The following is a 27,874-nucleotide window of genomic DNA, read 5'->3' on the forward strand; positions in this document are numbered from 1 at the left end:
TGTATTGTTTTGTCTTTGTTGGCCTTTTGCAGTTTTTAAATGAAACACTTTGGATTATGAACTTATATGAACAATAATTTGGGAGGATTTTTGAATAATTAGACACGAGGAATTATTCATGAATTGGAGAACTGACAGATATGGAATATTATGAGGAGCAATGCCACCCCTAGTGAGAATATTCCTTCAACACAAGCTAAGTATTGCTATTGTGGAGCTTATTAAGAACTATGCCATGCTTAAGCAATATTGTAATGTCATCTGCAACATAGTTATTTTTATGCAATATAACAGATAAAGTAGCATAGATTTGACAGTGCTATTATTGAAGGAACTTTGGTGGCGCTGTGATGGTTCCTTCTCCAATTCATGACTTGTATGTTGGAGCAGTGCACACACCATTAGTTGTTGGATATAGTAATCTAGTTTTTTGTTGTTGTTGGTTTTTTTTTTTATAATTCCGGTAATCTTTATTGGAACTTTTTGAATTATACACTGCATGTGATTTTTTTTAAAGTAATAATTTTATGGGTGCAGTATTTTAGTACTAAATTTCCTTTGAATAGTGAGTTAAAAACTAAAGTTGCCAAGAACTCCAGAAACAGCAATAGCAGAAGTGTAACTAGACTTAGAGGAAATCCTAGGTCAGCCACTGGGAACAGTATACAGGCAGAAGGCATGAAGCCCTGGTGTCTTACAGCCTAGATCAGGCTTTCAACATGCCTAGTCCAAGAAATGAAAGGCACAGTTGCTTTCAAATGACCTTTTCAAAGTTTGCTTTACCAAGTACTATTGATATGTAAACAAAACTACATCTCAAAATTCTCTTTTAAGATCATTTTTTTTTTTTTTTTTTTAATTTTACACAGTTTTCTCAACAGAAGTCAATTTGTATGAATTTGACAGAGGTAAAAGAAAACATTTGCAGCCAACAAGTTTTGGCACAAGGGAACAGAATCAAAGCTGGTGAATGCATGTCTTTGTATGTGAATTTTGAAAGGTCCTTGATTTGGCTTCAAAAGGCAAGTTGAAAGACGATCCATCCTTAAGACTTCAGCAGGATGCTAGATGATTTACCAGATTTAAAGCAACATTATTTCCTTCTTTAACTCTTAGTTCACCATTTGAAATATGAAATCAAAGCGCCTGCAGCCAGGGGCTCTGAGAGTGTCAGTTTGATTTCATCTGAAGCCTGCACCATTTCTGGAGAAAAGATGGCCGTTGCAGATTTCTCTACGTGTCAATCAGCTGCAGTCGGCTAATCTGATTAGAGGCTTTAGCGAACGTATGGTGGCGGTTGCAGACAACAGCCAGGCATATGGGAATGATGCAATAACCCACAGTCTTAGGGTCAGCTCGTGTGCAGGAATAGAGAAACAGAAATAGCTGCAAATAAGGAACTAGAAAAATAGCCACCCACAGCCAAAAAGGAAGGGAGAGCAGGCGATCCTTTAAGGAATGGGTCCATGTGGTTCCTTCGTGAGACTCCTGTGGATGCTGCTGAATGTGCTCCAGTGCCAGTCTGCTGTAGGTTTCATTTATTTCAAAGACATAGTAAAAAGTGGTTGCACTCGCCAGGAGGTAGAGCCAGACACAAATCCATCCCATCCTCTGGCGGAAGTTCATCATTCTCCATGCTCTGTCCCTTCAATTCAAAAAAATAATTATTTGCATACGTACACTTACCAAAATACCTACAATCTCAATTAATAAGGGTGTGGAAATCCATATGCAAGCTGAAACCACAATTTAATTTCTGCAATGACATAAATGTGAGTCTGCTATGCTATGAAACAGCAATACAAACTTTATAATAATCTGCTCAAGCTCCCCATGAACTCTCCCAGCATTGAGCATTGCTATTTTTTTTGTTTGTTTGTTTTTATTTTGCAGATAAAACAAAACTTATGAGTGTAGAAAACAGATTAGGTTGTTCTTACCTCGATAATCTGGGTTCTGTTAAGATACACAGGAATCCATACTTTAGATTCCTACTTCCCACAAAACTATAGAAGGATATCACGTTAGATTTTGAAGATCTTTTCTGCAATGAAGAACAGCTCCCTCCTCAGTTGGTACCAAAGCAACCAAACTCCACTGAAACATAAGAAAGGAGAAAGAGACAAACAACATTCTGCTCTGCTCTGAATTTAGGAAATAGAACAATGATTAATAAACAATTAAAGCAAAAAGTGAACAATAAATCATTCACATGAATGAGTAACTAACAGCCAGTCTGCAAAGTGCAACTAGCAGGAGTTTAACTTTAGACACAGTAAACAAGGTCCCGAGACAGACACTGGCAATGTCCAAGGCAGAAATCAGGCGAATCAAAAAATCCGCACTGGGAGGGCTGTACAGACACCTTTGTATCTTAACAGAACCCAGATTATCTAGGTAAGAACCCAATCTGTCATTCTGTTACACATACACAGTTCATACTTTATTGACATACCAAAGCAGTGCCAAATGTCTAGGGAAAGACAATGAGCCTGCCTGCAGAACCAAGAACCCCAAAGTGGCATCCTATTGAGCTGCCACATCCACTATGTAGAACTTTGTAAAAGTGTAGCCCAAGTAGCTGCTCTACAGATTTCCTCAGGTGAAACAGCCTGGGAAGCCGCCCAGGAGGTTTCTACACTTCTTGTAGAATATGCTGCAATAGAAATAGGAGGCTGTTTCCTGCAGGAAATGTGGGTAGAAGAGGTTATGCAAAGTCATCTGGCAATGAAAGCTGGCCTGTCCCATTTCAAGTGACTGGTCAGCACAAACGAATGATCAGAAAGCCTGGAGTTAGTAGTCCTCTCCAGGTAGATAAGCCAGGTCCTGTGCACATCCAGCTTATATAAATGTTTAACCTGTTTGGCAGTACTTGTAGGACAAACGAAGTTCCTGATTGACATAGAAGGCAGAAACCACCTTCAGAAGAAAGGAAGGAACTGTGTGCAGAGAAACACTCGAATCCATGAAATGGAGAAAAGGCTCCCTGCAAGAGAGGGCCTGAAATTTTGAGATCCTTCTTGCTGAGACTATGGCAACCAAAAACACTGTCTTGACGAAACCTCCGAAAGAGGCTTATACAGAGCATGGGCTAGGCCCTTCAATACCACATTGAGGTTCCAAGATGGGAACAGTCTGAGCAACAGGGGTCTCAGTCTGACAGCCCACCTCAAAAAACGAGTGACATCCATGTGAGAAGCCAGAGACAGTAGGCCACTCCAAGCCCAAAAGCACAAGATATCAGCTATCTGCACTTTGAGAGATTAAACCGGCTTGCAGGAAAGTAAGGATCACCGGAATGGGAAACCTCTCTGCCTCTACCTGCTCCTTGGTGCACCATAACTGGAAAGTCTTCCAGGTCTAAGCATAAGCCCCAACCAAACTTCTTTGCCCTAAGGAGTCATAACCACAACCTCCAAATAACCCTTCTAAATCAAGGCCACATGCTCAAGAGCCATGCCATAAGACCAAAGTATTCTGGCTTCTCCATCAGAACCAGGCCTTGACTGAGGAGCCCTGGATGAATAGACAGTTTCAGAGACCTGCCTCTCTGCAGACGCACCAGATTTGCATACCTAGGTCTTCAAGGCTAGTCTAGGGCCACCAGGATCACTAAACCTCAATGTGTTATTATCCTGCAGATGATCCAACCCACAATGGCCCACAGTGGAAATACATAGAGAAGCTGCTCTGTGGGCCAAGGCTTAACTAGGACGTCTAGCCCTGCACTTCCTCACTTGGTTCTTCGACTGTTGAAACGGACTGCCTTCGCAATTCATGTCCAGTCTGCTCCAAGTCTGAACTATGAGGGAAAACACACTCTGGGACAGCAACCACTCTCCAGAATCCAGAGTCTGTCTACTGAGAAAGTTAGCTTGGATGTTCTCTACTCCTGCTATGTGGCAGCTGAGAGGGCCTGTAAGTTAAGTTCCACCCACTGGAATAACATCCATGCCTCCAAGCAAAGGAAGTGCTTCTGGTGCCTCCCTGTCTGTTCACATAAAACACTGTGGTGGCATTGTCTGAAAACACCCTGACAAGCTTACTGAATGGCTTTCAGTTCCAGATGATTTATGAACCACTTGCATTCTGAAAGGGACCACCTGCCATGGAAAGGGTGACCACAGCAGAGGGTCTCCCCAGTCGCTGAGGCTGGCATCATTCATGAGGGCCACCCACATATCGATTCTGAGAGGCATGCCCCTCACCAAATTTTCCCTTTGGAGCCACCAATGCAGGCTGCACTTCGCCTCCGTTGTCCTGGGGAGCAGCATTTGCAGAGTGACGTTGCAGAGATCATCTGGACTGAAGGGAGTACTGAAGAGGACACTTATGAGTCCTCACCCAGGGCACCACTTCCAAGGAGGCTGATATCAAGCCCAACACCTGCAGATAATGCCAGGCTGTGGGGCTCGGAAGAACCAAGATCACTAGGATCTGCTTCCTGAGCACCTATTTGCGTGGCTCAGGAAGAAAAACACAGCCCTGCACCATGTCAAAGTGGACTCCCAGATATTCCAAGCACTGGGTTAGCCGTAGCTGCCTTTTGGGGAAGTTGACTATCCAGCCCAGGTCCTGTAAGAGGCTCACCACTTGCTGAGCCATGCAATTGCCGTCATCCAGAGAGGGGGCTATGATCAGCCAATCGTCCAAGTAAGGTAGGCTGCTACAACCACCATCATCACCTTGGTAACGTTGCAAGGAGCTGTGATCAAAACGAAAGGGAGCACCACAAACTAGGAAGTATCACTGGAGAACGTGAAATCTCAGCTATCTCCTGTGAGTCAGAAAGATAGAGATGTGAAGATATGCCTCAGTTAATCCAGAGAGGCAAGGAATTCTCCCAGAGCCACCCCCACTATAACGGAGCGGACCACTTCCATGGGAAAAGTGGGGGACTTGTAGGGACTCATTTATAGAGTTCAAATCCAGAATGGGCCTCCAATCTTCTGTGTTTTTCTTTGACACCATGAAGTATAAAAAGCATCTGCCTGAACACAATTCTTCTTCGGGAACTGGTTGCTCTGACCCTGGTCTCCTCCGGCCATCCAATGGGAGAGTCGAGGAACAGATCTGGAAGAGGTCGAGAAAACTCAATCCTATGCCCCTCCCTGATAATGTCCAGAACTCAGCAGTCAGAGCTGAAATCTGTTCCCATTTTTCTCAGAATGTTGACAGATGCTGACCGATATGAGAAGAGACCATCGTCCTGGTGTCATAGGTGCTTCTTGCAGGCCGAGCCAAGTTGTTGGCGCCTGTAGCTGCCAAATCCCTTTCTGGACCCCTGAAAGGGCCTCTGAGAAGAAAAACCAGAAAAAAAATTGACAAGATCTTTTAGAGGCATGAAAATTGCCTCCACCCCCACCTCCCCCAGCAGGTCAATGGCTCCTACTATCCGGGAGGGATTCAGGGCGGCAATCCACCATAAAGGCCACGAGGCCTTCTAGCCCTTTGCCAAACAGCATCTGCCCCTTGAAGGGTAATCTACTGAAAGTAGCCTTGGAGGATGAGTCGCCCGCCCATTGTCTGATTCAGAGTATTTGGCGGGCAGAAATGGGAGTAGGCTGCAACCTTACTCGGGGCTCTGATGATGTCATAAAGAGCAATGGCCACATAATCCACTTAAGTGGGGACAAGAGTGCCCAAGTTCCAAGGGTCTAGTATGTAGTCTGGTATGGCAGGCCTGTGCCAAGAAGGTAGCTGCTGCAGCTTTGATAGCGAAAGCCAGTGCTTCAAACTGTCTTTTAAGGATCACATCCATCTTATGGTCCTGTGCGTCCTTCAGCATTACTCCACCTTCACTAGGAAGGGAGGTGCGCTTGGTCACATGCGCTACTGTGAAGTCCAGTTTCAGCTGTGTAAACAGCTGCTGGAAATCTGGAGCCATACGATAGAGCCTAGATAGAGCCTTGGCCACTTTAAGGGAGCCTTCAGGCACCTCCCATTGGTCAGTGACTAAGGAGATAAGTTATGGAAGAGCAGGAAAAAGGTTTCTGTACGTAAGTGCCACACATGATGGAACACTGCAAGGTGGAGGGCTGCTGGGCATCAAGCTTCAATATAAATAGGGTGTCAGAAATGACAAAGGAAACTGAAGCTGATCTGAAAAGGAGACGCACTGAAGGTTCATTACTATGATATGCCACTCCTCCTGCTTCCTGGCTACTGGACTCCATAAGAGATCCCACATCATCCACTGTTGCAGAAGAGCCCTGCGATAATACAGGCATAGAAAGGAACTTCCAGTCATTTCAGTCCTGCTCCGAAGGGTCACTGACACTTGGAAGGTGGGAACACCTGCCTGGGAGAAGGATCCCCCCTTAGGCTGAGCAGGAGTGACTAAAGGCAGCGCAGCGGTTCCCAATCCTGTTAAGTAGGCTATCCAAAAGAGACTGACAAAATCAGAGAAGCCTTGCATAGGGGGACCTGAGATTCCTTTAACAACCCCAGACTAGGGAAGAGGAGATTCATCTGCCACCAAGCTGCTCGGTTCATCTAAGCAGAATCTTTTCCCCTTAGATCAGATTTTCTGGGATTTCAGGGGTTCTAAGGACTTGGAGGACTGAATGGGGGCTGAGCAAGAAGCTCCCGCTCCTTCTTCTCGCATCCCTTTGCATGTGGAACACGGTTGCTCCTCAATCGGCAAATCTGTGCAAAAAACGCAGGATCTGGGACTAGAAAAATCTGGGGCATCCATGAGAGGCAGACTTACAAAAACGAGTGGTTTTGAGGTTGAAAAAATTAAGTTTAAAATAGATTGCTAAAATTCCACCATCAAGAAAAACACACCAAAAATGGGCCTTTTAGCTAGATAAAAAAATATAAAATAGTGATTTTAAGGTTTTGGAGGAGGGGAAACCAAATTCTAACCCCCAGTTACCTCTAAAACTGAAATTTACAGACCCTCTCCCCAGGTGTTCCCCATTGGGAATAATGGAGTAGTCACTGTGATTTCTGGTGCCTGTTTGCCGGGAAAGGATTTCTGCCTCAGATATTGTCAAACTTTGCTTTGAAGGAATTCTTCTGGCTGCCAACTGGACAGATCACGACTGCGGACTTTCACCCTCGAGGGGGAGAAATTACACAGCTGACTTCCTGATACCCAGGGGGTTCTTACTCAGGGGCCACACAGCTTACGCTCAAGCATCTGTTGAAATCAGCAGGCGAGCCACTCCAGGAGCCGCTCCGACCTCCTGAAGAGACACAAAGCAGACTGGTTCCAAAGGTACTCAATGAGATTCGCCTGGGAACAGCAGTCCACCCACACAGGACTGCTTCCTCTCCCCCAGCAGAGTAAACCCAAGAAGGGGACCTCCAAGCACTGAAGCCATGAAGAATCACAAAAACTGATGGAAAAATACCCCAAAATAACAAAATGAAGCAGAGCAGATCAGAATACACCTTCTGAGTTTGCTTGCAAAAGGAAAAACTGAAAAGGAAGCTATTCTCCACTGCAGAAGGGGAGAAGTTCAAGATCTTAAAGGGATACCCTTCCACAGTTTTGCGAGAAGTGGAAATCAACAGCTAAAGTATGGACTCCTGTGTAGATGTAACAGAATAGGCTCACATAGTTCTGGCATGCTCAGCTTTGAGAAGACAGAGAACACTACAGTACATCTACATCTACTGTACTCCTCAGAGTATATAACTGATTATACATGCCAAAGTTGCAGAAGCCTCTTAGAAAATAATGTCTATATTCAGTAAAATATGATACTGAAGAGCCAGCATGTACTCAAGTGCGATGTGATTGACCAGTGTGTTTCATGTGAAAAATAGCTAAAAATGCATTTTGCTTTATCTTTCACCTGACATGCACTTTTCCAGTCACTTCACAGTATGTAAACATGTAAATTTTCTAAGTGCAAATGTTATAAATCTCTCACTAATGAGCTACTTTGGATGGATTTGCATTGCAAGAGCTCATGAATGAAAGGTTTTGCAAACAAGTATATTAAAAAAGGCTTTGCCACTAAACACCCCTGCATGGTTGCTGTTGCAATGTAAGGAACCTGCTGGATCCCCCCCCTCAGTCAATGGGGCCTCAGGTCCCTGGGTCTAGAGTAGAGAATGACACAGTGGAGCGGTGAATGGCCTTGTCCCCGAAGTTAAGGGAGGGAACATGCAGTCACCTATCGTGCTTCCTCCCTCCTTACTACCGCCGCCGAGTTTAAAGTGCTACCTACTCCCTCCCTGCCCCTTACCTTCGTGGCCGCGATGTCTAAACTGCCTTCTTACAGCAGCCAGAGCGTCAAAGCTGTGTGTGGCTGCCATAAAGGTCATCTCTGACACAACCGGAAGTTGCATCAGAGACAACCTTTCCGGTAGCCATATGCAACTTCAACGCTCCGGCTGCTGTAAGAAGGCAGTTTAGACATTGCCGGCCACAGATAAAGGGCAGGGAGGTTTGTCGGACCGGGCCTGTTGTCCGGGGGGGAGGGGGGTGGCTAAGAGGTGTTCTCACTGCAGGGGGGGATGAAAGCGCCACGAAGATAAGGGGCAGGGAGGGAGAAAAGGTGGGGTGGAGAAGAAAAGACGCTGAAAGCACATGGAGAAGACAGAGGGGGGAGAAGGACGCTGAAAGCACATGGGGAAGACAGAGGGGGGAGAAGGATGCTGAAAGGACATGGGGAAGACAGAGGGGGGAGAAGGACGCTGAAAGGACATGGGGAAGACAGAGGGGGGAGAAGGACGCTGAAAGGACATGGGGAAGACAGAGGGGGGAGAAGGATGCTGAAAGGACATGGGGAAGACAGAGGGGGGAGTAGGACGCTGAAAGGACATGGGGAAGACAGAGGGGGGAGTAGGATGCTGAAAGGACATGGGGAAGACAGAGGGGGGAGTAGGATGCTGAAAGGACATGGGGAAGACAGAGGGGGGAGAAGGACACTGAAAGGACATGGGGAAGACAGAGGGGGGAGAAGGATGCTGAAAGGACATGGGGAAGACAGAGGGGGGAGAAGGACGCTGATAGCACATGGGGAAGACAGAATGGGGAGAGGGATGCCGAAAGGACATGGGGAAGACAGAGCGGGAGAAGACACTGAAGAGAAATAGGGAAGAGAGATTGGGAGAAGATGCTGAAGGGAAATGGGGAAGACAGAGTGGGAGAAGATGCTGAAGGGAAATGGGGAACAGAGAGTGGGGAGAAGATGCTGACAGGGAAGAAGACAGAGATGCCAGACTATGGGGGGAGCGGAGGGAAGAAGGGTGCCAGACCAATTTGGAAGGGGGCAGAAACGGAGAGGCACAGTAACAGAGCAAATGGAAGATGCAGCGAGAAGAGAAACAGTGGATGGAAGGAATTGAATGAGAAGATGAAGAAAGCAGAAACCAAACAACAAAGGCAGAAAAAAAAATTATATTTCTATTTTCGCTTCAGGATAAAGTAATATATTATTTGTGTTGATAAAAATTTATAAACAAAGCCCTGCCAGCTGAACATCTCTTTCTCCAGTTCAGCAGCCAGAACTTTGATTTGTAAGGAAGGAATAAGCTAAATATTGCAGTACTGAGGCTTGTATGGATGCTGTGGGGACGGTGACAGGTCAGTGAATGGGATGGCGGTAACAGGGCGGTGAAGGGAATGGCGATGATGGGGACGGTGGGACGGGGACAGTGCTATGACAGGGACAGATTTTTTCCCCGTGTCATTCTCTAGTCTAGAGGCCTCCTAACACCCACACTCCCTCTCAGCTCTAATATGGGTATAAATGGTCTCATACTAAGCCCTGGTGATCTAGTGTGCCACAGCACTGACCAAAGGCTAAAATGCTTAAATAAATCCCCCCACCTTATTTGGTGGTCTAATTGCAGCAGAAGTACCACAAGCCTATCACTAGAAGTCAGACTCCATCATTTTGAACGCAGCAGCCATCAGGCTGCTATTGCCTCCTCCCCCAAACTTTTGGCTGAGTCAGAGGATCTGAAGAGATGGCATGAACATCTGATTTTTTTCAGTTGTTGAAGGCTTGGGGCTTTGATAAGGAGGAAGTTTAGCTCTGCATTGGGGGAGAAGCTACACCGCACTATACCACGAGGACTCTTGAGACAAACCTTTTCCCACTTGTTTATGCCCTACATTTGGGGAGCCACTACACATAGTGGTGAGAGGAACTTAAATTTGGGGTTACTGGGGCTCTCTGCAAAAGCAGCAACTGCCAGATCAAGTTCACCTCCTTGAAATGTTAGAAATGTGCCAGAATTCAGCTGCATCCTGTAGAAAAATTTCACAAAAATGAGTAGCAACCAGAAGATTTTTGCAGGTTAGTATATAAGACCAAGGGGTTGAAAACTTCAACCAACACTGCAGAGAGACCCAATAACCCAAAATTTAAATTCCCTCTCACCACTATGTTAAGTGGCTTCCCATTGCCTATCACGGGGGAGGGGAGAACATCTTATAGAGCAATGTCTTGCAAACTGTGCGCCACGGCACATTAGCGTGCCACCAGGGATTGAAGAATAGATGACGTGTACATGTTTCTGTCACTGCTGGCATAGGCACCTCTCTTCCTCTCCTCTACCTCTGTAAATGTTCATCAGCATGAGAGCCCAGGGCCGCATCTGGATGACCTCCGAGCATGTGCAGACATTAACATAGGCATGTGACATCATCGCGTCGATGTCCGTGCATGCTCAGAGGGCCTCTAGACACAGCCTCAAGCTCAGGGAAAACGAGACGAGGTTAATGTGGGAGGTGGGGCTGAGAGTGGCGCAGGGTTGTGGGCGGAACGGGGAAAGGCCAAGTGTCCTTTTTTGTATGCTACAAAAACAATTTGTTATAGAGCAGGGGTAGGGCACTCCGGTCCTCGAGAGCCGTATTCCAGTCGGGTTTTCAGAATTTCACCAATGAATAATAAATATGCATTGAAAGCAGTGCATGCAAATAGATCTCATGCATATTCATTGGGGAAATCCTGAAAACCTGACTGGAATACGGCTCTCAAGGACCAGAGTACCCTACCCCTGTTATAGAGGAACTTAGCAAGTAAAATGAATAATTACTATATTGTTGGTTCAACACTGCTTTGGGCAGACTGGATGGACCACACAGGTCTTTTATCTGCCGTCATTTACTATATTACTATATACCTTACATTTTAGAAGTTACAGCCTACCTAAATCAATCCATAAAAGGTTTCTTTTTGAGCAGTCTCTCTTCCCCTTGGTATATGTCTTGATCCTAAGAACCAGGAAGTACACTATCAGTAGCGTAAGACAAGGAAGGGCGAATAAAGGAAAATGCTGAAGAGCAAAGTGATTACTTTCATAGGGCAGATTACATTCCATAGATTCATACACAACTGCTGCACCCATAAGATCAGAAGCTGATTTTCTGCAGTCTTTAATATGCATGTAATTTCTGTAATCAAAAACATTAATAGAACATACTTCAGTGTTCTCCCTAGCGCCTTTCAGCCGGGCGCCCCGCCCGGCTGTCATCTTGGCTGCAAATTCGCCTCCACCTGACTTTTTTTTTTTAAGCGCCAGAAAAAGGGTTTTCAGCTTTACTTTTTTAAACAATTTTCCTACTGCTGGTCGATTTTGACAGTCGCAGTTGGAGGCAGGGGCTGCATGCTCATTATGACCCAGTGCACAAACAGGAAGAACCCCAACGTCGTGTTTACTTTTGTTCTGCAGCTTATCGCACAAGACGCTCCTGCACAAAGCGAAACCAATCGGAAAGAGGAGAGGCGGAAGCTCGCAGCTGCGTGCTTCAGTAACTGCTGCTGTCTAACGGAGGGAGAAGGTACCTAAGAGAAATGAAGTAGGTCCCAGAAATAGATTCGCTACAGGCTAAGGCTGGAGATAGGGCAGGGAGGAAAGCTTACAACTTGGTGTTCTTGCTTGCTTCGGATTTTCCTCGCTGCCGGGTCCTGCCTACTTTCTGTTTCCATGAAGGCAGGACCCAGCAGCGAGGAAGGCCCGAAGCAAGGAAGAGCTCCAAGTTGTAAGCTTACCTCCGTCGCTGGCCTATCTCCTTCCTTAGCCTGTAGCGAATCTGCCGACCGAGGCGGGGGGGGGGGGAGAAGTGATGGGGGGAGAGAAATGCTGTTACTGCTGCACCCAATTAGGGGGGAGAGAAATGCTACTGCTGCACCCAATGGGGAGGAAAGAAGACCAGGGAAAGGAGAGGAGAGGAAAGAGATGCCAAGACAATAGGAGGGAGGGAAAAGAAAGGAGATACCAGACTATGGGGGGGGAGAAGGAGACAGATGCCAGACCAGGAGAAAGGAAGGAAGGAGGGAGAGAAAGGAAGGAGTGGCGATGCAAGATAATGGAGGGAGTAGGGGAGAGGAGTGAGATGCCAGGGCATGGGGGAGGGGAGGGAAACTAAGGAGACAAATGCCAGACCAGAGTGAAAGGAAAGAAAGGTGACAGAGCAAGGAAGCAGAGGGAGACATAGGAGAGGAGAGAGATTCCAGGGCATGAGGGGTGGGATGGGAAGATAAATGCTGCTGCAACATGCAATTGGGGAGGGGGGGAGAGGAAGAGAAGTGCTGCTGCTGCACACAATTGGGGAGAGAGAGGGGAGAAGGAAGACCAGGGAAGGGAGAGGAGAGGAAAGAGATGCCAAGACCATAGGAGGGAGGGAAAGGAAAGGAGCTACCAGACCATGGAGGGGGGAGAGATGTCAGGGCATATGGGGGGAGGGGGAGGAGACAGATGCCAGACCAGGTGAAAGGAAGGAGAAGAGATGCCAGATAATGGAGTGGAAGGGGGAGATGGAAGGAGAGGAGAGAGATGCCAGGGCATGGGGGGGAGAAGGGGATAGAGGTGCCAGAGCATAGGGGAAGTGGTGGAGACAAAAAAAATGGAGAGGGGGTGAAGCTGAAATGGAGAGAAAGGGCACAGAAGTACAAAGGCACAAAGTACAAAGGTCACAGAGTACAAAAGGAGAGAAAGGGCAAAGGATATACAGTTTATTGGGACATAGAAAGAGGGAAGATGCCATATGGAACAGAGAGAGGGCGGACACTGGATGGAAAGGGCAGAGAGAGTGGACATTGGATGCAAGAGGGAGAGAGAGAGAGGGCAAAGGCTGGGTGGAAGAGGCAAAGAGAGAGGACAGATGTTGCATGGAAGGGAGCGAGGACAAACGCTGAATAGAAAGAAGAGAGTGAAGAGAAGATGATTAAAGCAGAAACGACAAAAGGTGGAAAAAACAATTTGTTGTTGCTTTATGTAGAATCAAGTAGTATTGTAACTGAATTGATTAAAGTTTATCAATAGAAAATGGAAATAAGGCAGTTTTTTGAGGACTAAACCCCTTTCCTCAGGTCAGGACAGGATACCATAACAGCAGTATACAGTACTGTCTTGAAGAAAGATTTGGCCTCTGAAAGCTAATTACTACTAATTGAAAAATGGATTAGTCCAATAAAATGGTATTTTCTTATTTCTCTCTTCCCTGTTTTATTTATATTTGTTAATTTGTAAAGTGGTGATTGTTATGTAGCAGTTTTTTCAAATTTACATCTACTGTCTTTATATTTTGCACAGTATTAGGGTACGTGTCACTGTTTCTGTGGTGTTGCATTGTATGCAGAGTCTGGCTTATTGGCGTTTGTTTTTTGACTACATATTTCTATTTTTATTTGTGATTATTCCATATTAGGCCAGGGTGTATCTCTGTTCTGTGTGTATGAAAAGGACATGGCTATCTGTTAGCAATGACTGTACAGGATCAATTGACTGGGCAGGATCTGGCTTGTTTAGTTTTACAATGCATGTGTTGGTGTTCTAGTGCTCACTGCAGTGTTTAAGATGCTGCCTTTTCCTAGGTGCACCCTTGTTGTGTAACTCATGGATTATTACTAAAATAACTTTTTTTATATAGAGGAGGGGGTTATTCAAAAATGATCAGCACTGGCTGTCATATATACTAGGTACGCCACTGGATTTAATGACCCTATGCTAACTTTACTGTTGATGTAGGTGTTGTCCCCCCTCACACACTATAATGAATTAAATTAAAGCTGTATTAACATCAAACAGCATTCAAATGACATTATAAGCAAATAAAAATAAAATATTTTTAATACATTGCTAATTATTACCTGCATTTTTACCTAAACTGTTTTGCCTAGCTCTCACTTTGATTTTTATCTGCTACTTTTTTATTTTGCTGTAGTGCGATCACACAGGTCTCCTTCAAATTATGTGGAAGAGGTTTGGAAGTGGGGATCACATCTATTTCATATCCTCAGTGAGACCTCAGGAAGGAATATAGTGATCAAAATATTATTAGAGGTGCTGTAGAGATGTTTCTTGTATGACTGGATGAGCTATATTTATCTTTTTTTTTTAGTTGTTTAAATTCATGCAGAAATAAATGGCTAGATTGAACCTAATGATTTCATTAACGCATTTCCCTTTTTTAAACCTCTATACCAGTGGTCTCAAACATGCGGCTGCGGGCCACATGCGGCCCCCCAGGGACTATTTTGCGGCCCGCGATCTGTCCTTGCCTAAAGCAGGGGTCCCCAATCTGCTTCCCTTCCCCACTGCCCTCCCCCAAGCCACCGCAATTGGGGAACAGGTCAGCGCCCGAGGTCTTAGCTCTCCCTACATATCTTCCCCAGCTCGGAGCCGCCCAATTCTCGCCACTCGACGTTCAATTCTAATGTTGGGGAGGAAGTTCTGGGCCAGCCAATTGCTGCCTGGCTGGCCCGGAACTTCCTCCCCGACGTTAGAATTGACGTCGGGTGGCGTGAATTGGTTGATCCGTGCTGGGGAAGATATGCAGGGAGAGTTAAGACCTCGGCACTGGCCTGTTCCCCGATTGTGGCGGCGGCAGCTTATTCCCCGATTGCGGCGGCCTGTTCCCCGATTGTGGTGGCGGCAGCTTGTTCCCCAATTGCTGTGGTGGCGGCCTGTTCCCCGATTGTGGCGGCGGCAGGTTGTTCCCCGATTGCGGCGGTGGCGGCCTGTTCTCCAATGGTGGTGGCTTGGGGAGGGCAGGGAGAAGTAAAGAAAGAAAGGGGGGGACAGAGAGACAGAAAGAAAGAAGGGAAACGGAACACAGACAGAAAGGGGCATGGAGAGAGAAAGGGCGGGCATGGAGAAAGAAAGGGGGCACGGAGAGAGAGAGAGAGAAAGACAGACATATAGAAAGAATGGGGGCATGGATAGAGAGAGAAAGAAAGAAGGGGCAGGGTGAAAGAAATAAAAAGTTGGGGCAGGGTGAAAGAAATAAAAAGTTGGGGCAGGGAAGGAGACAGATGCCAGACCAGGGGAAAGGAAGGAAGGAGGGAGGGATGGAGAGAAAGGAAAGAAAGAGATGCAGACCATGGAAATAGGGACAGAAGAAGAGAGAGATAGAAGGGAAGGTAAGACATGGAAACATAGATTTTGAAAAGAAAACAAAAAAATTGAATATTAAGTTAATGCCAAAGATGGATGCAAATGATAATGAATGAGAAACTGACTATAATGGTGATAATTACCAGTGAGGAGAAAGCAAATGACTCTTTAGAAAAATGCTCAGAGAAGTGAAACTCTGAAGAGGGGGTGAAAACCTCCTCTTGAGGTAAGAGTTTACCGTTCAGTCATTGCATTAACTTGTGAAACATCACTCTCTGACCACTGGTAAAATATATCAATTGTTAAATTATTCTTGCAAAGTCGACATGAAATGTTCAAAATTTCTTATGCAAAAAATCTTCTCTCGCTGGAAAAATGATGCAATGCACTTATCTGTGAAATACTCTTAGGGATCTTAGGGGTCCCAACGCGGCCCCGTTTCGAGTTCTGCTTCAGGAGACCCAGATACACCCAGATGCACAGAGGGTTTAAAAAGTGTATCTGGGTCTCCTGAAGCAGAACTCGAAACGGGGCCGCGTTGGGACCAGTGTTCCCTCTAAGCGGGCGGGTGTTGTGAGCAAACTTTTTTCACCGTGAGCCAAAAATATCGGGCGCCAGCAAGTTATGAGCCAACTCGCCCGATTCTCCTCTCGCCGCCCTGCCATCTGCCGTACGCCTCTTCCGATCGTGCGCTGTGACGAGAAACGTGTGCGCTGCGATGTAATATTTTGTGCGCCAGCGCACGCCAGCGCAGCTTAGCGGGAACACTGGTTCAAATGGTTTTATTTATTTCCCCAAATTTATTTTTGTTATACGCATTGAAAATATTTGATATTGCGTTTAAATCAAAATCTCAATAAACTTGAAACGAGTGCCCGTGAGATTGTGGGAGGGTTAAATACTCAAAACTTAGAAGTTTTTGCTACGCCAGCTTTCTGGTATCTTTACATACAGTGGCGTACCTAGCATATGTAACATCCGGGGCCCATCATTTTTTGGCACCCCCCCCCATCTGTAAGAAAAACATGATTTTTAGTAACAAACCACACGTCACACATGAGTACCTAGGAAAAGGCAGCATCTTACATATTGCAGTGAGCAGTACATCAATACACCCATTGTAAAACTAAACAAGCCAGACCAGCACAGATCAATCCTACACCGTCAATCCTAACAGAAAACCATGTCTTTCGAACACACAGAACACAGAAAACACCTTCGCCTAGTAAGGAATATGTAATCACAAACTAACCCCTCCCTCTTTTACAAAACTGTAGTGTGGATTTTAGCTACGGAGGTAACAGCTCTGATGCTCATAAAATTCTGAGCATCAGAGCTGCTACCACCAAGGCTGGTGCTAAAAACGCTTCACAGTTTTGTAAAAGGGGGGATAAAATAAAAATACATAGACAAAGGTTAAATTGAACCAGCTGGACTCTGCATACAATGCTTCACAGAAACAGTGACACATGTCTCCTAAAGCAATAAATAAATAGAAATTTTTTTCTACCTTTGTCTTCTGTGGTTTCTCCTTTCCTCATCTTCTTGTAACTCTCTTCCTTCCATCCACTGTCTGCCGTCTCTCTTCCCCTATATGGCATCTTCTCTCCTTCTATGCCCCTTCCAGAAACTGTATGCCTCCCCCTTCCATCTCTCCTTTCACCCCATTGGTCTGGCATCTCTCTCCTCGCCTTCCCTCTCCCACACCTCTCCTCATAGTCTGGTATCTCCCCTTCCCTGATTCTCTGGCATCTCTCTCCTTTCCTTTTCTTCCATCTTTCGCTCCCCCTCCATGCTCTCACATCTCCCCCTTCCTTTTCCCTTAGACTGGCATACCTTCCTCCTACGCTCCAAGCCCTGGCATCTCCTTTAATTCCCTCCCTCATCTTCCTTCTCCCTCCAGCTGGGTACCGCAACACTCTTCCCTGCAGCTCTGCACTTCCCCACAATTGCCATGCTTCGGTTCCTCTTCTTCCTTCCTTCCTCCCCCCCCCCCGCGGGACCCTGCGGCACCATCAACTCTTACTCCCTCTAATGTCGGCCCTGCAGCTCCAGACTTCCTCGCACCTTCTCCCCTCCCCCTTTGGATCGCTATTATTTTAAATGTTATAGCCGCGGAGCTGTATCCATCAGTGGAGATGTCTAACCTCGGCCTGCCCCGGAACTCTTACTGCAGCAGCCGCCCGTCTAGGCAGGAACAGGAAGTCACTGTTGCAGTAAGAGTTCCGGGGCAGGCCGAGGTTAGACATCTGCACTGATGGATACAGCTCCGCGGCTATAACATTTAAAATAATAGCGATCCAAAGGGGGAGGGGAGAAGGTGCGAGGAAGTCTGGAGCTGCAGGGCCGACATTAGAGGGAGTAAGAGTTGATGGTGCCGCAGGGTCCCGCGGGGGGGGGGGGAGGAAGGAAGGAAGAAGAGGAACCGAAGCATGGCAATTGTGGGGAAGTGCAATCCCCCCAATGCGTCCCCTTACCTTACCGACGCGAGTGTGCGCTGTGAAGAGAAACTTTGCGCTGCGATGTAATATTTTGTGCGCGAGCGCTGGCCAGCGCAGCTTAGCGGGAACACTGGTTGGGACCCCTAAGAGCCCTAAGATCCCTAAGAGTATTTCACAGATAAGTGCATTGCATCATTTTTCCAGCGAGAAAGATTTTTTGCATAAGAAATTTTGAACATTTCATGTCGACTTTGCAAGAATAATTTAACAATTGATATATTTTACCAGTGGTCAGAGAGTGATGTTTCACAAGTTAATGCAATGACTGGACGGTAAACTCTTACCTCAAGAGGAGGTTTTCACCCCCCCTTCAGAGTTTCACTTCTCTGAGCATTTTTCTAAAGAGTCATTTGCTTTCTCCTCACTGGTAATTATCACCATTATAGTCAGTTTCTCATTCATTATCATAGCTACTTTACTGACTAGTGTTTATACACAAGTCCCTTAACAAAGATTTGTCCTTAACAAAGATGGATGCAAGGCAGAAAGTGAAGACGGAGAGAAAAACAGTCAAAGGACAAGAAGACCCTGGAAACATAGTTAAATGCACAGAAAAATAAAGTCGATGCACAAAAGGGAGAAAGAAAGTCCAACGTAGTCTGCAGTAAACAACAGCAACCAGAAAACAACGAACAGACTGCAGATAATGTACAAGATGCAGGCGTTGTTTATTAGTAAATGCAGTAACATATACAACCTTATAGCCAACCAAGGGACCCGACACGGTCCGTGTTTCGGATAACACGCCTTCCTCAGGGGTCCATGGTGGTTAAGGTATAAAGCAAACTGCATAAAAGATAACAAACACACGCCAATCACGATCAAATGGCATTGTGTAAGACTTACTTGACCCCATTTGATCGTGATTGGCGTATGTTTGTTATCTTTTATGCAGTTTGCTTTATACCTTAACCACCATGGACCCCTGAGGAAGGCGTGTTATCCGAAACACGGACCGTGTCGGGTCCCTTGGTTGGCTATAAGGTTGTATATTACTGCATTTACTAATAAACAACGCCTGCATCTTGTACATTATCTGCAGTCTGTTCGTTGTTTTCAGAAAAATAAAGTCACCAGACAACAAAGGTAGGGAAAATGATTTTATTTTCAATATAGTGATTGAAATGTGTCAGTTTTGAGAAAGGAAAGATATTAAACTTTAAATGTGAGGGCTGCAGAAAAAATAGTTAATTCAATTTTGTATAAGGTAAAACTCTTTATAGTTTATAAATCTTTCCTTTAACTGTTAAAGGAAAGATTTATAAACTATAAAGAGTTTTACCTCATGCAAAGTTGTAAGTTCTTTAATAAGACTTTAACTATTTTTTCTGTGGCCCTCCAAGGACCTACAAATCCAAAATGTGGCCCCACTAAGGGTTTGAGTTTGAGACCAAAGAGGGCGAATGTCTAATTATTCACTTCTAGAATTGGATACTTCTTAAATTTAGTAAAAATATTCTGGCACAAGTGTCAAACCTTAAAAAAAGGAAGCAATAGTGAACATTGGAAAATAATAATTAATAAAAATAGTACACATTTAGGGCTCCTTTTACAAAGGTGCGCTAGTGTTTTTAGCGCACACACCAGATTAGCGTGTGCTATCTGAAAAACTACCGCCTGCTTAAGAGGCGGTAGCGGCTACATGCGCGGCAATTTAGCGCACACTATTCCGCGCATTAAGGTGCTAACGCATCTTTGTGAAAGGAGCCCTTAATTTTCCCCACCATCAAATTTCCCTGTCTCGCCCACCCCACCCAGCTACTTTTTCATGCCACCCGGCTGGAAAAAATTTCTGGGGAGAATACTGTACTTCCTGTGGCCGGGCCAGGCCCCAGGTAAGTGGGAAACCCCGGCAAGGACCACAGATAAGATTTTTGATGCGCCTTTTATATGGTTGGTGTAAGGACACTGGATTTCTTTCAAACAAAACTTCACCGGGTTTATTAAGACAAAAGAAAAATTCCAAATAAACAATAGTTCCTCCCTTTAGGTCCAGTGCACTCTATCTGTGCTCAAGTTCAGGGACTGGACAGTCCTTGTCAGCAAACAAGATAAACCAAAATCAAACATGCTTTCCAGTCTCTCAAATGCCCCAATACTCCCTCCTTAGGGCAGCTGGTTTCTATTAGCACCAGTTCTTGCCAACACTGGCTGAGCACTGCAGGTGCCAGCCCTTCTTCCCCCAACTTTTCCCAACAAAGAGAAGAAAAACGTTTTCTCTGCCACTGCTTTTCCTCTCTAGCAATGAGTTCCCCCTCTAAGGACTTTCACAGCTTATAATTTCTAAATCAGGTTTCCATACATTCTTCTGGCACTTAAATCTGCCTCAGCCTCACTGCACCACCCCCACCCTGTGTCACTGGGGCTATAGTCGTTTTCTGTCTCCATGAATTCCCCTTCTTCACTCTCCACCGCCTATCCCCCTCTCTGGGTGTTTGGAAAAGTTTCCTGGACAGGTTCCTCATCTTCTGAGAGTACCTCTAGTCCTACCCCCTTAGGCTCCCCTGGGAAATCACTCAGTGGCTGAGGAAACCCAATCTCACGGCAGCCACTGTCCAACCGGAATAGCAGTGGGGCAGGAACGTGGAAAGCTTGCTCTGCCCGCTGCACCTCTGGTCCACCAGGGATTGGCAGAGGAGGTACGATGGACAGGGCAGGGAGGGGGACAGGGTGCAGAACCTGGTGGCGGCCTACAATAATTTGGGGGAGGGGGGCGCTGGCCTGAATATAAACCCCACTTTTGGGGCCAAAAATCCCAGTTTCTATTCGAGTATATACGGTATTTGTAATTTGTATACTCCTGTTTAGAGCATTTGTGTTGAGTAAAAAATGTAAACAATGTTGTATAGTCTGGATCTCTAATAAATATTTTATTTCATGAATATTTTTGGCAGGCACCTGAAAACTCACCTGGCTGTGGGGTCACCTAAACAGGTTTCAGAAGGCATACTCTACCCACAATTGCAAGTCTGTTCCTGGCTGACTCTTCTTTTCAAGGCAAACAAGTGCACATTAATCAGAAACTGACTTTGAGAAATCATATGATAGTCACAGAGGAAAAGTGAATCGTTACTTCCTTATCTTGGCTTTTACATAACTTTTTGCTAACACAAATTTAAAAAAAACCCCAGCCAATAAAGAAAATTAACACGAGATTCCTACAAACATTTATATACTTTTCAGTGTATATGGGGGGGGCATTCCTCCGATCGCCCCCATTTCAGTACGACTGATTTGTGAATCAGTCAGACCTGCCCGAATCGGAAATGGATTGTTCCGATTCGGGCAGGTTAGTGAATCTAGCTCTATACGACGGACTATTAGCAAACCAAGCAACAAGGCTAGACCACAATGCCCAACTACAAAACCTTCAGGAAAGAATTGAAAACTATGCTATTCAAGAAATTTGTCAATTGATCTAACTAAACCTTCCAAACTCCCCAAATCCTAATGCATTTTCCAACTATCAACCTTGTAATCTCCCTGGGAATGCCCAGGCCAATTCTTTTGTAAACCTCATAGAACTGAAAGGTATTGGCGGGATAGAAGACACCAATGTAATGTAATGTAATATAATATATTAAGGATGTAGTAAACCTTCAAGGCTTGATAACATAGATTCTTCAAGAAGTTTGTCAGAGACTAATGAACAGTACACTGGGGTGTCAAATTCTGGTCCTCCAGCATTACACTTAAGGAAGGAAAATAAAATAACAATGACATGCCTTTTGTCAAGTACGAGGAAAATTGAACCCAAAACAAAAGTTGTCAATTCTGCAGTATTACTTTGTTAAAGGCTCCCTTTTACAAAGCTTCGGTAAAGGTTTTTACCCTGGGCTGGCGAGGTAAATGCACAGGAAATCTATGAGCATCGGGGCATTAACCTCACCGGCCCACAGTAGAAACCTCGAATGCAGCTTTGTAAAAGCCAGCAGAACTTTGCAACAGCAAACATAACTAACCGATTTTGTAGTTTTCATTTTATTAAATTTTATTTTCATATTTCAACAATAAAAATTATTGATGTACACAACAGCATTATCATTTTACAAGAAAAAAATAAAAATTATAACTATTCCAAACATATATCTGTTTGACAAATAATTTTTTAAGACTCCTTAACAGTCCTTATTCTGGAGAGACAATTTCACATATCAGAGGGAGTAAAACTTAATCCAACAATTCTAAAAAAGAAAAAGTAGGAAGTCATCCTCGATTATTTAATGGATCAATCAATAGGATTCACCTGGTTCCCTGCATTACCACCCCCTTTCCTTCTAAGAAAAATTGTAATTGGGAGGGTTCATAAAACACATAAGTATTTTGATCTAAATAGATCAAACATTTACACGGATAACATAACTGAAATTTAGCCCCCAATGATTTCACATCTTTCATTTCCAGGAACATTTTTCTTCTTGTTTGCGTTGTTCTTGAAATATCAGGAAACATAAGAGATTTTTCTTTCCAAAAACAAAGCTTCTCCCTTCCTAAAAAAGAAGTGAAGGAGTGCTTCCCTAGCTTGTTGAAACACAAATGTCACAAGAAGTGTAGCACATGTAATAACTTCCTCTTGAGAACTTTCTAATATATTTGAAAGGACTCAAAGTTGTTACCTGAGATTGAGTCTCAGGGTCAGAAGAGGAAGATTGTTTTTGAAAACAGCGGCAAAAAATATATTTTATCTAAAAGCTGGAAGTGCTTCATCTGGATATTTAAACACTTCTTTCAGGAATTTGTAAAATGTTTCCTTAGGTGACACTGTCACCTAAGGAAAGTTCAAAAAGTCTAAAATTCAATTGCTTCATAAAGTTCTCAAAATTCTCTACTTTCCTCAATAAAACCAACCTATCTTATAATATAGAACCAGATGAGGCTTGCACACTTTGAATTGATTGTTCCAGTCCTTTAATTTTCTCTCCTTGTAGCTTTAGTTCCTCTTCAAACTTATTTAACTTAGAGGTTTGAACTTGAACAAGAGGGAAGATTCCCTTATAGAGGGAGTCCCAACGCAGTCCAAATAGAATCCAGTGTAACCTCAGCTGAATAGTTGGTGCTTCACCTCTCTCTGCTAAGGCTATCCTCTCACTTGCTATAGATTCTCCAGCCGGGGACTCCTGGGGAGTCCCCGGCTCATGCCCAATGGCTCTGGAGGCAGCGTTCCTCCCCCCACCGAAGTTACTGCTGGTATTCTCCTCTCTCTCGGCTGCAAGGGAGGAGCTGGTCCCAAGGGGCTAAGCGAAACCTCGCTTCCCAGTGCCGACGCCTCCCTCGCGTCTGGCACAGCAGGATCGCCCCGAAGTGAAGATGACACAAAGCCCATAAGAACGCCCTGTCTCAGCAAGGTAGGTTCAGGCTGTCAAGACTGAAACAGCCACTCTACCCTTTTAGGCATATTTGCACTCCTAAGAGCCGCAAGCAGGAAATATTTCCAACAGGCAGGAGGAGTTCTAAACACGTCCTACCGCTATGACACCATCTCGTCTCTCCTCGATTTTAATATTTTATTGTAACAACTCTCTTATTCTGCATAAAAGAATTTACGCCACCACCCCGGCCTACATAGGATCCAAGCTAACCCTATATATTCCCACCCGCCTCCTCCACTCTGAACGGAGAAACGCCTATGCATCCCCTAGGAAGGTCTCTCCGGTCAGAAACTGCCCACAAACGCTCCTAGAGCCACTTCATCCCCCACTCTTGAACCAACTCCCCCCGCAAATCAGATTACAGAACTCATTGATGACCTTCCAGAAAGCTGAGACCCTCCTCTTCAACTAAAATTCCAACTGCAATCAACCCCCATTGCTCCCTAAATTTCCCCCTTCCTCCTGCACCCACTTCTCCATTCTTAACCTATACTTAAGTTGCTGTATAGTCTTTGTATTGTCCAAATGTATTCCACTGTGAATGTTTGCTTGTAACCCGTTCTGAGCTACTGGGAAGACGGGACAGAAATCGAATAAAATAAATAAATAAACAGGAACAGTCCTCGATGCCACTTGATCTTCACAGATTTGTTTCTTTAGCCCGTTCTCCCAGAAAGCCCAGAGCGGGTTACTGCAAGACATTCCCAATAAATCAAGTAAAATACATAAATTATAACAAATATAAACCCAAAAGTAACAATTTTCATCTCAAAATGTATAGAATTAAAAAAAAAAAAAAACAGTAAAATAATCCAGTAAATTCAAAAAAGAACATTTTTTAAACAGGCATAAAGAGACTAGGTTCACTTAGGAAATTTTTGTAAACAAAACAGTCTATCTGCACAAACAGAAAAACATGCCTCAATCTGTGAGCGTAAAGTGCTAATATTCTTTTGCAAGGCATACTATATGTCAGGAGTTATACTGCATCTCCTTCCTTTTTCAGACAAAATATAATTGTTCTAGAAATTTACCATGCCACAAATATCTTCTAGTTTCTCTTACTTGTAATAGTTTGTAATCATCATAGACCTTCAGCTGGGCTGGGAAGCCAGGTACAGAAACTAAATAATTTGTAACAGTTCTACACCCATAGAGGATACAGTCCAACACTAAAAAATAATGGGTGGGGCGTCTTGAATTGGAAACCGAAGGGGGGAAGGGACTGAGCCAAAGAAATGCTGAGCTGTCTTTCTGCTAGAGCAGTGTCTCAAACTTTTTTTAGCACACAAAATGGAGCAAATGTTTTTCGCAGCACACTAAACAGAGCTAATGTGGGGGGTTTTTACAGCACATTACAACTGAAATTATAAAATTGCAAAACCAACAAAAAAATTAAATTTGAGAGTTATTTAAATTTCTTTAAGCCAGGTATGGGTGATTGTAACAATGATGAAACTAAAGTAGGTAGAATTGCTAAATCAATGCGATGAACATGCTCGTATTGAGTGCAAATTAACTCAAAATGCAGCTCAGTAGTCACCAAGCAAACACGCATTTTATCATCCACCATCTACAGTCATTCTGTTTTTAATCAGAGCTGAAAATCCAAGGTCACAAAGATAAGAAGATCCAAACAGTAACAAAGCCTTGATTGCTTTGTTGCTCAAGTTAGGATAACTACTGCATAACAAAATACAAATAACATTGCTCTGCCATTAGTTTTCAAGGGACGGTAAATAAGACTAAGAATATTATAACGCTTCTGTATTGCTCCATGGTGCACTTGAGTACTGAATTCAATTCTGGTCGCCATATCTCAAAAAAAGGTGTAGCAAAATTAGGAAAGGTTCAAAGAAGAGGGACTAAGATGTTAAAGGGGATGAAGCTCCTCTGGTATGCATGCTACGTATTTGTTCTGAGTAGCCCAATAAAAGGGGGAAGGAACTGTAGCTGGCACTTAGTCAGAAGAGGAAATCAGTAGGCTCAGCTCTTCTGAGCAGGTCCAGTGGTTCCTGCAGGCTGCTCCTTCCTGCTCTCCTGTTGCCCAGCTGATTGTGGCTCTGAAGCTGCGGTCAACTGAGCCAGCAGAAGCCATGATTAACTGAACCAACAGGATTAACTGGAGCTGCTGATCAGCTGAACTGGCACAGGAGGGTAGCGCTGTAATCAGCTGAGCCAGTAGAGGGAAGGATTCCGGAAGACTGGAAGGTGGCGAATGTTACGCCGATCTTCAAGAAAGGTTCAAGGGGTGATCCGGGAAACTACGGACCGGTGAGTCTGACCTCGGTACTGGGAATGATGGTAGAGGCGCTGATAAAGGACCGCATCATTGAGTACCTTGACGGACACGATCTGATGAGGACCAGCCAGCACGGCTTCAGCAAAGGAAGATCTTGCTTGACAAACTTGCTGCACTTCTTCGAGGGAGTAAACAGAAAGATAGACAAGAGTAACCCGGTCGACATTGTATATCTGGATTTTCAGAAGGCGTTCGACAAGGTTCCGCATGAACGACTACTTTGAAAAATTGTGAGCCATGGAATCGAGGGTGAAATACTCACTGGATTAAAAACTGGCTGGCGGATAGGAAACAGAGAGTGGGGGGTAAATGGACAATACTCGGACTGGAAAAGCGTCACCAGTGGAGTGCCACAGGGTTCGGTGCTTGGACCCGTGCTCTTCAACATATTTATAAACGATCTGGAAATTGGTACGACGAGTGAGATGATTAAATTTGCAGACAATACTAAGTTATTCAGAGTAATGAAGACGCAGGAGGGTTGCGAAGATCTGCAACGTGACATAAACACGCTTGAGAAATGGGCCGCAACATTGCAAATGTTCAGCATGGATAAGTGTAAGGTGATGCATGTGGGTAACAAAAATCTTATACATGAATACAGGATATCCAGGGCATTAATTGGAGAGACCCCGTAGGAAAGAGACTTGGGAGTGCTGGTCGACAGGTCGATGAAGCCATCCGTGCAATGTGCGGCGGCAGCAAAAAGGGGCAAATAGGATGCTAGGAATGATTAAGAAGGGGCTCACAAACAGATCAGAGAAGGTTATCATGCTGCTGTACTGGGCCATGTACCCTCACCTGGAATACTGCGTTCAGCACTGGTCGCCGTACATGAAGAAGGACATGGTACTACTCGAAAGGGTCCAGAAAAGAGCGACTAAAATGGTCAAGGGGCTGGAGGAGTTGCCATACAGCGAGAGATTAGAGAAACTGGGTCTCTTCTCCCTTGAAAAGAGAAGACTGAGAGGGGAAATGATCAAAACATTCAAGATACTGAAGGGAATAGACTTAGTAGATAAAGACAGGTTGTTCACCCTCTCCAAGGTAGAGAGAACGAGAGGGCACTTTCTAAAGTTAAAAGGGAATAGATTCCATACAAACACAAGTTCTTCTTCACCCAGAGAATGGTGGAAAACTGGAACACTCTTCCAGAGGCTGTTATAGGGGAAAACACCCTCCAGAAATTCAAGACAAAGTTAGACAATTTCCTGCTGAACCAGAAAGTATGCAGGTAGGGCTGGCCTCAGTTAGGGCACTGGCCTTTGACCTAGGAGCCGTCGCGGGAGCAGACTGATGGGCACGATGGACCACTGGTCTCACCCAGCAGCGGCAATTCTTATTTTCTTATCTGGGCAGTTGTATCCTTACCCACACACAGATGCTCATAACACTGAGAGACTGTTGTGTGTATAGAACACACGTCTTCTATTTTAGTGTATACTTAGGAAGGAAATTTTTATTTTTAATTTTAAATAAAGTAAAATTCTGAAATCTCCTCAGGGCACAGTCTAGATCAGTGGTCTCAACCTCGCGGCCCGCCAGGTACTATTTTGAGGCCCTCGGTGTGCTTAGCATAATCACAAAAGTAAAATTTACAAAACCGTTTCTTGATCATATGTCTCTTTAGTTATAAATGACAATATTATTATTAAGACTTAGCCAAAAGGAAAGATTTATAATAAAGAGTTTTACCTCATGCAAAGTTGTCATTTCTTTAATAAGAACATTAACCATTTTTTTTTCCTGAGGCCCTGAAAGTACCTCCAAATCCAAAAGAAAGGGTTTGAGTTTCAGGCCACTGGTCTAGATAAAAAAAAACATTGCCAGACACTAGTGATGAACTGCCAGTAGGAAAGAGGCTTTGCAATTAGATCCAGCCTCCTTGGAAGAAGCAGAAAGGTGGGTGGTCGGAAGCTGGAGGGTCCCTGAAAGCACGTGCAAGTTAGAGGAGGGGGGGGAGAGGAGGACTCCTCTCCCGGGGAGGGGGAGCAGCACCGTGCTCCGTCTCAAGAGGGGGAACTGAGAAGGGGGCGAAGGAAGGGCAGCTGCACGTGAAAACAGCAGCGACCGCGAGAAGCTGGCGCCACCCGGGACGTCGCCGCCCTCAGCTTACCGTGCCTAGAAGGAAGGAAACCCCGGGAACCGGCCGCCGCCTCTCCTCCCGCGCCCTCCCCGGCCCCGGAAAGCGCCTCATCTGGCGGCCAGACGCACACTTCCGGGTGACGTCTGCACCCGTCGCCGCGGCGGAAGAGGACGGGCGCGCGGGGCAGGCGGAGGGAGCGGTTGGAAATGCCGAGAGCGCCCTCTGCAGGCCTCGGCGGTTTACCGCCTGGCGCCTCTCGGCTTTCTTAGGGTATCTCTTACAGGGGAGGTTGCTGGCACCCTAAATG

At 45.0% G+C, this 27,874-nt stretch overlaps 1 protein-coding gene across 6 annotated transcripts; it reads right to left on the reverse strand.

Annotated features, from left to right (window-relative positions):
• TMEM251 (transmembrane protein 251) lies at positions 1 to 27,852 on the reverse strand. 6 transcript variants are annotated; one of them, XM_033953151.1, is made up of 3 exons: positions 27,598 to 27,852; positions 11,121 to 11,185; positions 1 to 1,645 (listed from the first exon to the last, which is right to left on the reverse strand). In XM_033953151.1, the coding sequence occupies exon 3, from the start codon at positions 1,627 to 1,629 to the stop codon at positions 1,234 to 1,236; it is 396 nt and encodes a 131-aa protein (XP_033809042.1). In that variant the 5' UTR covers positions 1,630 to 1,645; positions 11,121 to 11,185; positions 27,598 to 27,852; the 3' UTR covers positions 1 to 1,233. The 6 variants fall into 6 exon arrangements, with proteins under 6 accessions (XP_033809042.1, XP_033809039.1, XP_033809038.1 ...); XM_033953148.1 differs by lacking the exons at positions 11,121 to 11,185; positions 27,598 to 27,852 and adding an exon at positions 27,177 to 27,229; XM_033953147.1 differs by lacking the exons at positions 11,121 to 11,185; positions 27,598 to 27,852 and adding an exon at positions 24,245 to 24,377.
• Positions 27,853 to 27,874: the final 22 nt, after the last annotated feature.

This window comes from Geotrypetes seraphini, chromosome 7, assembly GCF_902459505.1.
Source record: "Geotrypetes seraphini chromosome 7, aGeoSer1.1, whole genome shotgun sequence".
Classification (NCBI taxonomy): Eukaryota; Metazoa; Chordata; class Amphibia; order Gymnophiona; family Dermophiidae; genus Geotrypetes; species Geotrypetes seraphini.